This window comes from Callospermophilus lateralis, chromosome 2, assembly GCF_048772815.1.
Source record: "Callospermophilus lateralis isolate mCalLat2 chromosome 2, mCalLat2.hap1, whole genome shotgun sequence".
In the NCBI taxonomy this organism is placed as follows: Eukaryota; Metazoa; Chordata; class Mammalia; order Rodentia; family Sciuridae; genus Callospermophilus; species Callospermophilus lateralis.
Genome location: NC_135306.1, coordinates 114,640,310 through 114,655,205, shown reverse-complemented (window position 1 = coordinate 114,655,205; position 14,896 = coordinate 114,640,310). Strand labels below are relative to the sequence as shown.

General features: G+C 44.3%; 1 protein-coding gene across 1 annotated transcript in view; it reads left to right on the top strand.

Moving 5' to 3' along the window:
• Ncam1 (neural cell adhesion molecule 1) overlaps window positions 1-14,896 on the top strand; it is a 293,418-nt gene that overhangs the window by 253,196 nt on the left and 25,326 nt on the right. Inside the window, exons 11-14 of the mRNA XM_076843767.2 lie at window positions 227-411; window positions 797-893; window positions 1,217-1,387; window positions 3,026-3,157. Coding sequence (XP_076699882.1) covers window positions 227-411; window positions 797-893; window positions 1,217-1,387; window positions 3,026-3,157 — 585 coding nt within the window. The remainder of the gene's footprint in view (window positions 1-226; window positions 412-796; window positions 894-1,216; window positions 1,388-3,025; window positions 3,158-14,896) is intronic.

Here is a 14,896-nt window from a genome sequence, read left to right as displayed (position 1 = left end):
AAAGCCACCTGCCACACACCATCCCTAGACTTCTTACAAGCCTTCTGTGTGCTCTGAGGCTTCCTATGCAGTGCATGTGCACAGGAATACTGACGTGATCCTGACCTATCCTATACCATGTGCTAGGTCTGCTTCAGAGCATGCCTATCTTCCTAGTGCCAGGAGACAGAATGGGGGGCTCCAAGATAGTGGTGGTCACCCTGATAGTCATTGTCATTTATTGCAGATTCCCCCAAGCTACAGGGCCCTGTGGCTGTGTACACTTGGGAGGGGAACCAGGTGAATATCACCTGTGAGGTTTTTGCCTACCCCAGTGCTACAATCTCCTGGTTCCGAGATGGCCAGTTACTGCCAAGCTCCAACTTTAGCAATATCAAGATCTACAACACTCCCTCTGCCAGCTATCTGGAGGTAAGTAGGAAGGGACAAAGGGTTGGATAGACTAGGCTGTTTGATGATGGGTAGGCTTTTGGATGCAACTCACGTTTTCTATCTCACTTCTCTGGCACATCCTGAACTGGAGAGCCATTGGCTGGAGAAGAAATAGCCTCTCCCCTGGTCACCTTTCTCAACTGCACCTGTGTGCTCCATGTAGCTAGACTGGGACTGGGGCCTGGAAAAAAGCCTCTCCCATGATCCATGGGCTCTTCTCCTGTCTTATTCAGGCCTGGGCTGGTACTAATGATTTGTGCTTTGCTAGTTCTATTCTTGTCTAATTTAATTCAGTAAGTAAAGATCTGCATCTGTGGCCATTTCATGGTACCCTTGTAACCCCAAAGGCTCCTTCCTTCTAAAGGTGACCCCAGACTCTGAAAATGATTTTGGAAACTACAACTGTACTGCAGTGAACCGCATTGGACAAGAGTCCTTGGAATTCATCCTTGTTCAAGCAGGTAAGTGCCTCTCATGGTGGCTTCCACACTGCCCATATCCTTATCAGGATAACCAGGATACTTCAAGAATACCAGTCTAGTGGGGTAAAGAAAGCCAGGACCAACAAAGCCAGATGATGATCAGGAAGCAATTGGAGGTGTAAGGATCTAAATATGAGATGTACAGAGAGAGAATCATAGATGAAGGGGGGGCAGAGGACAGAAAACAGGTGAGAGGATTCCTAAGAGTGAGCAGAAGTAAGAGAGACATGCTTTGGAATTGGAAGTTGTGGTCCTGGGCCAAACTGGGCTCACCTGGGTCTCCATATGTGTCCTCTCCACAGATACCCCATCTTCACCATCCATCGACCAGGTGGAGCCATACTCCAGCACAGCACAGGTGCAGTTTGATGAGCCAGAGGCCACAGGTGGAGTGCCCATCCTCAAATACAAGGCTGAATGGAGAGCGCTGGGAGAAGAAGCATGGCATGTCAAGTGGTATGATGCCAAAGAAGGTGAGTCAGAGCCGTGGCTTCTCCTGTAGAGTTGTATGGCCCCTGCTACTCCATCCGGGGGCACACAATTGCCCCCAGCATTCTCCACGTCCTGCCTTGCCTGCCCAGTTGAGTCAGTGGCACGCCACTTACCTACTGAAGCATGCCAGATGTCACCACCTGCCGTCCCATCTGGGTTCCTGCGGAATTAGGAACTGTCCCGCCCAGAATGAGGTCATGGTCATATCTCAAAAGAGAACTGCTGGCCCTCAGAGCTTAGTTCTCATGACCCTGCCAGGACAAATGAGGTCATCTTGGTGGCATTCCAGGCAGAAACCCTGCGTGGGTGCTGAGCACAACCACATGAGTGCTCTGCTTATGCGACTTCAGGGTCTCTACCTGACACTGACAAATGTCCTATGTGGGTGTCTGTACCTAGGGAGTGTCATGTAATTATGATAATAACCAAATAAGCAGAGCCAGGGAGACAAATGTGCTCCAAAATCAATTCTATGGTATCTTTCCAAACTAAAGATGAAGAAAATGACCCCCGGGCTACTGCAATTTAAAGGTCTGAGCCCTTCCGCTTGAAGATGGAGTATATTTACATCTCAATCCCCCTTTTGGGACTGAATTGAGAGAGCTCAGTGAAATCTCTTGTGTTTCTGTAGGAATGTGTAGTCCTAATGTGTGGAAACTGGTGTGGAAATGGGAATGGACTGGCATATCAAGTGTCACAGCCTTTCAGAGATGAGGCCCATTGCACTTTTACTGAGATTAGTTCCCCCATGAAGCTCCATCACACTGTCAGCCTGTGGGAATGGTGGGGGTGGGGGTGGGGGAACTGAGAGGAATTACTGTGTAACCAGGATTGGAGAAGAAAACAGTCCTTTTAGCTTCCTAACTTCACTCTGAAATCTTACACTGCCTCTGTGGCTGTTTGGTCCCATGTTACAATGGATGCCAGGCTTTTTAAAAATGTCTTTCTTTTAGACATCAGTTCTAGGTTTTTGACTTATTATGGTAGAATATACATAACATAAATTTCATTTGACCATTTTTAAGTGTATATAATTCAGTAGCATGAAGTCTTCTCCACTGTCCAGCTTCAGACTTTTCTGTCATTCCAAATTGAAACTCTTTACCCAGTGAACACTACCTCCCCTTTACCCCTCCTCCCTCCAGTCCCTGATGGCCACCCTTCTACTTTCCCTCTCTGGGTAGCTGATTATCTTCATTACCTTGTAGAAGTGGAATCATACCATATTTGTCCCTTCTCATGTCTCCATATCTCATTTAACATGATATGAGATTCACCCACGTTATGCCATGTCTCAGATTTTCATCCCTTTTTTAAAGCTGAACAACATCCTATTATCCATCTTTACCACATTTCATTTATCCAGTCATCCATCTGTGACCGGTCACTGGGGTTGTTTTCTATGCTTTGGCTGTTGTGAGGACCGCTGCTGTGAACATGGGTGTGCAGGTACCTATTTGAGTCCCTGATTTCATAAATGTATCCGCCCAGAAGCTGAACTGCTGAATCAAGTGACAGTTCTGTTCACCTTTGTGATGACCTGCCAGACTGTTCTCCATAGCTTCATGTCACCAGGAGGCTTCTACTCTTTTGTGATCCATCCCTTCTTCTCACAACAGCCAACATGGAGGGCATCGTCACCATCGTGGGCCTGAAGCCTGAGACGACATATGAGGTGCGGCTGGCGGCCCTCAATGGCAAGGGGCTGGGAGAGATCAGCGCAGCCTCCGGGTTCAAGACACAGCCAGTCCGTAAGTAAAGCCAGCTGCCCTGCCTCTTCCCCATGCCCACCTTCTTCTTGGGGACCCTGAGCTGGCCTGGTTTACAAGATAGCCTTTATTTTTCAGATCCCTCTGCTCATGGAGGTCCCAACTCTTAGTTCTGTAGCTCTCAGTGATGGCTGACACACTCCTTTCATCCTCTTTCTCAAAGGGGCTGGGGACACTTCCCTAGTAGTTTGTCCAGCTTGATAGAAGAATAGCCAGGCATGGTGAGAGTAGGAGGGGGGTACCATGGACATAGTAATTGAAGAGAGTGGGGAGAATACTAGCAGTATGTGTGGAGGAATTTGGGAGATCTGCTTTTTGACACAGGGCCAAAGAGCCCCTAAGCACCCTGTGACTTTAAAGAAGGAGATAGAGTGACAGTTCATATAATCCTTGGTGGGATTTTTGATGCAGTAGAGATATTAAATCACATGTAGGACATGTGAGCAGGAGCCAAATCCCAGCCATGCAGAAGGGGAGAGGATGGCCATGACCCTGACTCTTGTGCTCTTCGCCCTCCCCCTTCCTCCCCTATCCAGAGCATTCCTCGTGGTCTCCCTCCTCACAGGCCCTTTCCAGAGAGCTGCTTCTCCTGGTTCTGTGCAGGGCATCTCTATATCCTGCCATCATTCCCTCTTTCCTTAAATCATGCCTGCCGGCTTTGCCCTCACTTCCCATAGCAGCCAGACTCTGGTCAAGCCCTGTTCTGGCACACTCTGCTACAGACCAGAGCTGCTGCCCTGCAGGGCTCCTGAGTCTGTCCAGCTGAAGAAGAAGCTGTAGAACCTGATTCCTGAGTGGCCACAGAGCTCTCTGGGCTCTCCCTGGCCCCTGGATTCAAAATGCACATGGCAGAATCCTTTGCTTCTGCCTTGGAAGCCATGGGCCTGCAAAGGGACCCCCCTCGCCTCTTCCCAGAAGTAGAAAAGGCTGTCTCATTCCTTCTGCAGGGATTGCTTCTTTCTGCATTTTGAAATAATTTGATAATTTGAGTTTCCAGCTCCATGTGCTCTGCGGATTCTGTTCATTTCTTTTACATCTTATTTTTTTTTCCTTGGGTCTGTCTCTTGGCTTTTCTTTTCGTCTGTGTTCCATCCATGGGAAATGCAGATAGCCCTCCTCCACGTAAGTGCCTCTTCATACCTCATTACCTGTTTCCATAGTGTTAACATCTGCTAGTCTTAGTTCTTAATTTAGTTCTGGTCCCTTTTTTGTCCCCTAGAGGCTGAAGTAGATGATACTGTCTGGGCCCTAACCACACTGACCTTAGTCTAGTTGTACCTTTGTTAACGTCTGTAGGTGACTCCAAGAGGCTAACACTCTTCCTGTTTTAGAGCATGCAACTTCTGTGTCTTTTGAAATTGTATATATTTATTAATTTTTGTGTGTGATGATCACCCTGTGGCAAAGATAATATTTGCTGAGCCAAGCATGGCGAAAGTCTGCAGATGGTCCCTGAACAACACACAGTAGCACCACCTTGCCTGTAGCCAGGATTCCAGAAAAGTGACCAGAGTCTCATCAGACCACTACTCGAAAATCCCTTCAAGGGAGAAAGACCTGGAAAGAATTTTCACACCCTAATCATGGAAGCCATGAACATAGGACACAGGGAGCAGAGTAACAGAGAGCTGGTCTGCTGCAGTGGAGAGTGGAACTGTGCTCTGACCCGCTTGGCCTGTGTAGACACCCTCACATGTCACTTCATTAAGGCTTGGATCTTTTTTCCTAGACTGATCTCTCAGAGCAATGGTGAGAAGTTGTACCAGAAAGACCCAGAAAGAAAGGTATTCAGGAAGTGGCATATTCTTTTCATAAAAAGCTGTTGGCTCCTGAAAGGCACTCAGGGAAACATATCTTTTTAAATGTATTCAGAAATATTGCAGCAACAGCAAAAACTAAGTAGCTCAGTGTGGGTGTTAGATTTTGAGCAAGTGCTAAATCTCCTATCTCAGCCAAGTTGATGTCTGAATGCACCAGCTGGGGGTGGGGAGGGAAGCATCAGAGTGGGAAATGAAGTTGTCAGGTAGGTCTCACAGCTGTATGCCCTGGGCTGGCAACTATGCCCGAAACGAGTTCAGAAGGGGCAGCTCTGGGTGGGAGAGCTCCTTTCTCCTGGATTCCTAAATTGGCCCTCCATTGGTCTTTCAAATGCACCTTTGCATTGCTTCTCCTCTGTGTGTGATCAATTAATGAGGGCCAGCTTTGTTACATTGAAGAGGGGAAGGCTGGGATGAGGCCTGCTGATGAATTTCTCACCAATAACTGGAATCTCAGTACTGAATTAAGAGTAATTGTGTTTTGGACTTCAAAAGCCACAATGGTTTTCATTCATTATCACCTCAGACCTTCTAAACACAAATTTTTAAATAGCGGAGGCTATTTCTAAAGTCAGAACGAAAAGGTAAAGGCTTAACTAAAATTTTTAGTTTTCTTTCTTAATTTTTTTTAAAGGAGCTCTCTCAGCCTCATCATTTGTTGTCTGGTAGTATGAAAATGGATAATTAATCGAGACTCCAAGAATCCTTTTGGAGGATGGTGGCATCACCTCTCCATTCTAAGTAAATGGTGGACAATACCCAGCCTGGCACAGAAGTTGTTGTTCTCAATCAGATGAAGTTATGGTTTAGAGAATTAAAGAGCAAACTTCTTTTGGATAATTAGAAGCAGGCATAGCCTTACAAGTTGAGGGTGCCTTTCTTCAAGACATTTAGCAGGGTGAGGTGGTGAACATGTGGGAACATCACACTCTCACTGCAGAGACTTTTCTATGGTCTTTCCTTATACCCCCTTTCCCTGCTAAGATTCCCAGAGCTATTGTTGTGATAGCTTAGCCCCAGGGGTATCCTGCTGCTCCCAGGCCTGTCCTGAGAAAGGATACCATCCTGAAAGAATGATACCACCTCTATGATAAACTCCCTTTTTAGGAACTAGGAAGGACCTTCTCTGAATTCTGATTCTCACTCCAAGGAAGGCACAAAGGTTGCCTGAAAGTACTCAAACAGAATCACCAACCTTTTAGCTGTGTGCTTGCATGGAACCTAAGAACTAATGGCTTTGGTTTCTGATGCTGGCTCATCTCGATCACTAACAGTGCACCCCTGTCCTGTAAGACTGTAAGGGTACAGGGGAACCCCATGACTTTGAAGTTGGGCCTTGAGTGCACCCTCAGCCCCAAAGAAGAGAAAGCAAAAGCCAGCAGGGGCTGGCATGCTGGACAGATGTGTTGGCTGCCAGACCCCTGGGTTGGGAGGTGTAGTTGAGGTCAATGTTCGACATTAACTCATCACTTGAAGTTCATTGAGATATCTCAATAATGGGGTTGCCTTCTTGGCTCCTTAATAGACTTGTCCACATTCAGGGCCATGGATATATCAAAGCCAGGGAAGAGCAGGTCAGGCTAGCAAAAGTCATAAATACATGAAGGCCTCCTGATTCCAAGCTGCTAGATGGAAAGCATGGCTTACCAGTTTGGAGGTTCCTTTGTATGCAGTTCAGAAATGTGTATGAAGGTAGTGAGGAAGCTACACATAAAACTCTAACCTGGGAAAATGTTCCCATTTCACATATTTTTAAGCCAAATGTCTGTATGGTGTCAAGAGACTCAGGTGGAAAGCTTATTACCACTGTTTGCCATGGGAGAAGCTGCTTTCCTGTCAGAACTACCTAGAAATTATTATGAATCATTTTCTCCATGACTGAACAACACACTTGGAGAATTTCATTGCCTGAATGTTACCTCTTAATTGGCCTGTGGACCATGAAGCAAGATAGAGTATTTCTTTCAGGGTATAGAGACTGCATAGGAGTCTCTACTTTTCAAAAGAAGCATCTCAAGATTTTTGTTTTCATGTATTGTCCCCTAGTTGGCATGTGCAAATATACATGAAATGCATTGTACTGTATGTGATTGAAGCAGGTAAAATGCCATTCCTTTACCAGAATAATACTAACAATTATGCAAATGAGATATATATATATACGTGTGTATATATATATATATATATATATATATATAGAGAGAGAGAGAGAGAGAGAGAGAGAGAGAATTAGAGATATATTTTTGCCTGAATGAACCAATGAACCAGATCATTCAGTCATGACAGGTTAGCAGCCTGCCTTGCTCTGATCCCAGTGACAGTGTACTCTCTTGGTTTAATCTGGTGTCCATCTGAAAGGTAAACTACGGGCATTCCAGCAATGTTGCTGATGTGGGGTTGCTTTTCTAAAATTCCATCTAGCTCTCAAAGGGAACTTTGTCTTGAGACAAATTCTGACTATTTGCCGGTGAAAAACTAAAGACCCATTCAGTGTCCCCATATCTTGGATGCACAACTGCTAACCATCCTTCATGCAAAAAGTTGGTTAGTATTACTCGTTTATCCCAGTCTCAACCTTCCCTTTCTCTGGATTACAAGAAAAACACTGAACATTATTGTCATAACTTTCTTTAGCGATATCAAAATAGTCACATTCTATAGGGAGTTTTCTGGAGGAGAGTGGTATTTTAGTATCATCTATATGAACTTCAACCCGTCATTAAGTAGAACAAGCATCTCCATTCATTTAGTTATTAAAATTAGAGAGTGAGGCATGTAGGTTTTGCTCTAAGTATGTGCCATATGCAAAAATATGTTCCCATGTATAAACACCCATGTAGAATGTGACTTTAAAAACGGGAGTCTTTGTCTCCTCTAAATGTTTACCTTAAGCTGAGGTCCAGGTTCACTTTCCTGCTGTCCCTCTGATCCCGCGGAGGCAGCTGGTCCTGCTGAATTGGCTATTCATTTTCAGCCTGGATTTGAGGTCTGTGGTTGCTCCTGGTTCCCTTACCTGAACAACAGGTTTGGCAGGCGCTCAGGTTCATGGTTTGAAGTTAGGGAGCACCCTGCTCTGCTGATCTGCTGGCCACCTGTTCCAAGCATGGTGTTTTCCTTCCCAACTTTAATTTGCTTCAGTCCCTCATACTGACACCCCAGGATTGCCTCTTCCAGTTTTCACTCATTGTCCATGTACCTCCATGATCTGTTTTCCCTTTTTTGGTTTGTTTTTTTATTCACCTTTATTTTTCTTTCTTTAGCGGCTCCAGCTAGCTCTTCTACCCTTGTTCCATTGTCTTCGCCAGCTAGTGAGTATTGTTTTCTTCATCCATCTCTCTGCATGTTGCTTTCTACCAGCCTCCACCCTCTGCTTACTGTTATGTTTTTGACAAGGTGATAATTCAACTCTGTTGGCAGAAGGCCTCATCAGGTTATAGGGAAGCAAATAGAAAGAGAAACAGACACAGGGTCTCTCTTACCTCCCAAAGGGGAGAACATTGCTCTGGACAGGAAACTGCAGACAGACTCCCTAAGGCTGCCACAGCCAGACCTCTACTCCAGAATTCCCATGGGCCAGACCAAAGCTGGTATTTGGAGACGCCAAAAGAATTTACAAAGAAAAACATCTGCTCTGCAGGGTCGTACAAAATTCTTTGAGGTGCTGTGTTTTACCTTTTATTTTAATTGGCATAGTTGGACTCAAACATTGAAATTAGATAGTGAAGCCTACAGCTTTTGCTTTATCCATAAACGCATATATTTCTCATAAATATTTGTTGGAAAATAAACAGTGTTTGCATGCAGGTGTGACTGGCAGTAGGTGATTAGGCAAATTATTTAACCCTTTGCAAGTGAGTCTTGATTTTCTCTCTCTCTAAAATGTAATTTTTTGTGGTCAGCCTCCATCCATCCCCCTAAAGTAAGCAGCAAACATCAAAGCATCATCAATCTCTGCTTTGCCCACCTGATCAGTACCACTGGCCCAGCAAGAATAGCAACTGGTCAGCCTCAGGCTGTGCCACTGGCTGAGTCTGACTCATGTCCAGGCATGACATTTTGCTTCTCTGATCTTTTGTTCCTTTGGATCCCCATGAGTAGAGAGAGCTCTGGGCCTCCTACTCTGGAGTTTTGAGCCTAGTTGGGGCGGGGGGGGGGGGAGGGGGGAAGGGGCAGAGGAAAGTGAGACACCAGCTGAGCAAGTAAGGGTGGGATGCCAGCGTGGACTCAGAGCAGCACACAGCAGCAGGTACACAGGCAGGGTGGCCCTGCCCAGCTGGCTTTCTTCTCCCTGGAACAGCAGAAGCCACTGATGTTTGGGCTCAGCCTCAAAAGGTGGCTCAAACTCCAAGCTCAGATGCCCCCTGTTCTCTTTTTAACTCAGAAACATGCGCGGTGCCATCCCAGGCAGTGTGCTATAGCAGAAGGACTGCAGGCCTTGGAAACACAAATCCCAATCTGCTCTTTCTGCCTACAGCTCCACAACTTCTGATAAGTCACTCAAACTCCCCAAATCTCAGGATTGTCATCTCTAAAATGAAGGGCGGATTCCACTTACTTTTCAGGTGTTTGTGTAAATTAAAGAAAAACGTAAAACATACAAAACTGAGTATCCAACTTGTAGCAGCTGAAATTGATAGTAAGAATAAATGGGGGCCAGGCACACTGGTGCACTCCTGTAATCCCAGCAGTTTGGGAGGATGAGAGGTGGGAGGATTGCAGGTTCAAAGCCAGCCTCAGCAATTTAGCAGCAAGGCTACAAGCAACCTAGTAAGACTCTGTCTCAAAATAAAAAGGGCTGGGAATGTGGCTCAGTGGTTGAGCACCCTTGGGTTTAATCCTGGCACCAAAATAATAATAATAATTATTATTATTATTATTATTATTATTAATAAATAAAAGGGGGTGTATTTTTCCTTGCTGTGAGTCTTTTGTCAGCAAAATTTTGGATAATCTTTTAAAAATATTTACATTAGTATTGATAAATTAGGGAAGAAGGGAGTGAAAGGATATCCCTTCATCATTTCTGTCTTTTCTTTATTATACCCATATATAAAATATATGTAGCCAGATACAGTGGTGCACACTGGAATCCCAGCCCTTGGGAGGCTGAAGCAGGAGGATCATGGGTTAAAAGCCAGCGTTAGCAATATAGTGAGGCCCTAAGTAACTTGGTGAAACCCTGTCTCAAAATAAATATATAAAAAGGGCTGGGGATGATGTGGCTTAGTGATTATGTGACCCTGGATTCAATCCCTGGTACCCCAAAAAAAGAAGTTAAATTAAATTTTTAAAAATACATGTACACATACATGTATATACATGTAGACTTAAGATTTTACCTCCCTTCTCCCTTCACCTTTCTGTTACCCTCTCTGTCCTTCACATTTCATAGCAACCTGGCCTCTTCCTGTCCTTACATCCTCAGTACTGTCTAGTGAGTACAGAGCTGAGCTGAGCTCAGCTGCACCTCTGATTGCTGCTTGTTGGAGAGCCAACTTCTGGGTTGCCATACTGCTTGTGTTTTTCCCTTTTATGAAAAGCAATAGTTGTCAATGCATGGAGGCTTCTTGCCTAGAATGGTTTCCTAAGCATGCTATCTGCTTGGCCTAGGGAGCAAACCAAGCATCTTCAAAAGAACAGGGTGATTATTTGTAGAATGCTCTGTGCCTGAGGAGGCCTTTGCAAATTGACTTTCACATTAAAAATAGAAAAGGATTAGGGAAACTCTGAGCAGACAAAGAACGCCAACTCCTTCCTAGCTTTTGTTGCCCACTCACTCTGAAATACATACACATGCGCATGCACACAAGTGCACACTAATGTAGAAATCCCAAAGGACTGAGAGAGAGGAAAGAAACAGGAGGAAGCAGCTGCTTAGAGGAAGGTGGAGAGTGGTGCAGAGAAGGAAGGAGTCGCCTCTGACAGCATGGCTGCCTTTGTCTCACTGTGCAGAGTACACTCTGAGGAAGTGAGCCAGAGCGCCTTCCTTCTGTCTCTTGCAGGCTTCCTCTGCAGTTCTAGAAAATGATGGACCTGGACCGAAGAAACCTAACCCAGGCTCCCTCTGGGTTGAAAATCCAGATGAAAGTGCTGCAATTCAACCCTTGACAGTAGAGTTAAGAGCCTGACCATATTTTTTTTTTTTTCCCATTGTGTAAAGATGACACTGATCACCACTGTACAAGTTCCAAGCTGGCCTTTAGGTGCTCTGAAATGAAGCCGGATGTGTTGAAGACCTACATCCTCTGGCTAGGCTACAGGAGTGTATGTGCATGTTTGTAGTGTTTAAACACCGAAGCTAGATGGAGGTTTCAAGTTTTACGATATTTCTGGGTGTGCGCGTGGGCACACACACACACACACACACACACACAAAGATACATCCCATTCAGCCCCGAGTCAGAGGGAAAGGGCAGAAAGCAGGTATGCACAGTACAGCTCCTACTCCCTGGGCCAAGGCTTCTGAGACATTGAACAGAGAAGAAAAGGGTTTCCTGGTTCTGTGTGATGCATGAAATGGTTCTTTTTTCTACTGCAGAACACAGCTAAGAGTCTGCTTTCTTGGTGTTCCCTTCGTGTGTGTGCTGTGATGAATTTTAATTCCTGATGCTTTTGAGGTTTCATTTTGTCAGCAGAGCAGCGTGGGTGACAATGAGCTGTGGGTTTAATTCAGATGATGAGGTTTCTTTGTTGGTGGTTGTTTTCTTTTTGCGTTTGGTAAAGGAATGCAGCTAATAGCACCCTTTCTTCTACAGTGTCCCTCCTGGCCTTTTGCGGTCTGGTGCAGTATGTGTCCCTATTCCCCTCCTTACACACAGTAGGAGAAAGCTGTGTGAGTGATGTACTTGCACACCTGTGTCATAGTTAACGCATCTCCCTATTGCTTGGTCTTCTCTATCAGTGAAAGGCAACCTTGATTCCAGATTCTTCCTAAAGAAGGAATGAAGTGTTTCTCCCCTGTCATGTTTAATTTTTAAACAACCATTGCCGCCCACAGACAAAATGCTTAGTTGTGACATTCAAAGGAAGAAAGTTTGAATCCGTTTTATTTTGGACCACTTGTCTACTGATCCAAATCATAGGTTCCAGTGGATCCTGAGATAAAGTAGAGGCAGCCACAATTGGGCGGTGGCCTATATTTAGCGTGGACAGACTCCTCCCCAGCAAGACAAAATGTAGCGCCTGTGACTTGCAGTGGAACTAACAGCAAAGTAGCTATAAGCAGGCAAAACTCATTAATCAGTAAGGGTGACAATAAATAACATCTCCTAGTTTTGCATGTGTGTGTAGGTTCACTTATAATTATGAGTGAATAAAAGTATCCTAAATAAAATTCAAAGAGAAACTTTGGGCACCTGTAGGACACCCTCGGTGGAAACCAAGGACAATAAGAAGTGTGCACATTCTGATAGCTTACAGTGGCAGGCCATATAGAACTTGGTTAAATAATTTCTCTCTGATTATTTTTAACCAGCAGTGTGCCTCTTGCAAAAAGGTATAGATCTCCCTCTTTCCCCTTAGCTTCAACTTGCAGTAACCAAATCTTCCCCGAGCCTGTGAAAGTTGAGATGGGAAACCAAAAATGCCTTTTCAGAGGTCAAGATCCTTCAGTCCCAAATTGGAATGAGGACACAACACAGGACTGAAAGGAAGAGAGATGAATCCAAGTGAGAAGACTATTGTTTATTTGACAGTAGAATATTTTTTGACATATTATTATACACACATGGACATATTATACATACACCTCCCCATTCTTCTGGTTATACATGATGTAGAATTACATTGGTTGTATATTCATATATGAACATAGGGAAGTATTTTTTTTTACATTGTGAATATCACATTCATTTTCTATCAGTGCAGCCTAAGGTCTGGAGATATAACTTCATCCACATGCTGTCAGGCATTTGTTTAATGCCAGGTTCTCAGCTCACTCAGCCAGAGGTTCAATTCCTCCAGGTTAGTGTTGACAGAGCCATTCCCTGATGGTTGCCAGAAGGAAACCCATTCCCTGATATGCTCTGGCCTTTTCCTTTATATGTTTCTTGACCTTGGGGAGTCTCAGCAGAGGTCAGGAATATTGTGGGTATGCACGTAGGGAAGCCAGACAAGACCCTCAAAGCCAGCATCTCTGGGCTGCATCCACCCAGCCCCATCCAGCCCACGTTCCCTCCCCTTGTTCACCAGTGGAAGCCTGAAATGACCTCTCTTAATTTAATGCAAACTTTTGTTTTTCCAGGGCTTAAAGTCTTCACCTTAGCAATCTCAGGACTTTACCTTGATGGCCCTTGGCTTATTTCATCGCCTTTGTTTCCCAAGGATGCTGAGACATTTCTGGAGTCTGTGAATAATGACTTGATTTTGTTCTTTTCCTTTAACAGTCTCCTGGATTGACTTTGACATCTGGGTCCTGACAGAAACACCTCCCCATTTCAGAACAAGTGTTCATGTTCCTTAGTGTGTATTAATATGCAGTGTTGCAGCTGTATCTAATGCTTATTGGTGTTGTTAACCAAATGCTCTTTATGAATTATTATTTTCCTATTTCTGGGCAGTTTTACTGTCCTCCCAATGTTTCTTAAATATGCTGCTAATTTAATTTGATTTCTCCTTTTATTTAGTCTGTGATTTTGTTGTTGATTTTTCTCCCTACCCATTGTTTACATCAGTTTTTAATTTTTTTGTATTTTCCATGTGACCTCCTCCACTTTCCTTTCAACCAATCATGTGCGTGCGTATCATGTGACTTTGTCATGTGGCTTGCATGGTGCTGATGATGTCGTCCACGCTGGTGAACAGAAGGTAAAACTCTTTATTCTGATTAGTGAAATAAATCTGGGACCACAGCCTGGCACCAAGGGTCCACTCATTTCTTTCCACTTCAGATATCCTAAAAGAAGCCACTTGAGAGCTTTCCTCTTGTTCTCAATTCACACCCAGAATTCATCATTCCTTACAACTGTCCAAAGTGGCAATTAGATAACGTGACTGTCTTTGGTTTAATATTTTGCTTCAAGACATTTGGTCACACCAGCTGCTCTCTAAGGAAAGCCACATTAGCCACAGTACAGTTTGCAAACTTGAATTTTTACCAGAGAGTTCATAAGAAATATTTTCCAGAAACATGTTTGTAATTAGCCCTATAGCATTGTTATTTAACTTTATATCCAGAAGTTCTATACCCCACCACTGTTCTAAAATTAATCACAATCCCATGAAAATGTTTGCAATCTTTAAGTGAGACAGAGAGAGATACTCCATTGCAAAGGTTATATTTGTTCAGAACCAGTGAGAATGCTTCATACAATTCATGCAAATTGAGGACTTTCTGAAATAGGAATTTGCATTAGAGCAGTTTGGCTGTGATTACTGAGGTGTCACTTTTCAAGAGTGGCCCTCCCCCAGGCAGGGGGGACAAATCAAGCAAAAGTCACTTGGCAATTACCATGACTGGAGATCTCCGTGTAATCAAGAAGCACATGATTGACCCTTGCAGCAAAGGAAATAAAATTATAGCCTAATTAAGCACATAGCGGTGACAAAATAATTAGTTAATATCGTGCCTGTCACAACCTCGTTAAAAACATTTCTCACTTACCATAAAGAGAGAAGAAGGAAGCCTCTGCTCACAGCTTCCCTAACTAAAATTGAACGCCTGTTCAGAACCTGCCCTGGGAGTCAAATGCATCCCCCTCTCTTAACTGAAAATTTTTACTTCACATCACACCCTGAGATACATACAGGCTGCATTGATCACAAAAGCAAAACTAACACCAATAACCACCCAGTGTGCCCGTGCATGCAAGGGGTTCTCCTATTGGACCTCACTTCTCTGAGAACTTATTGGGCGACATCCACACAGTCAAAACCATCAACAGCTTGTCTCGCATGTTTTTTGTTC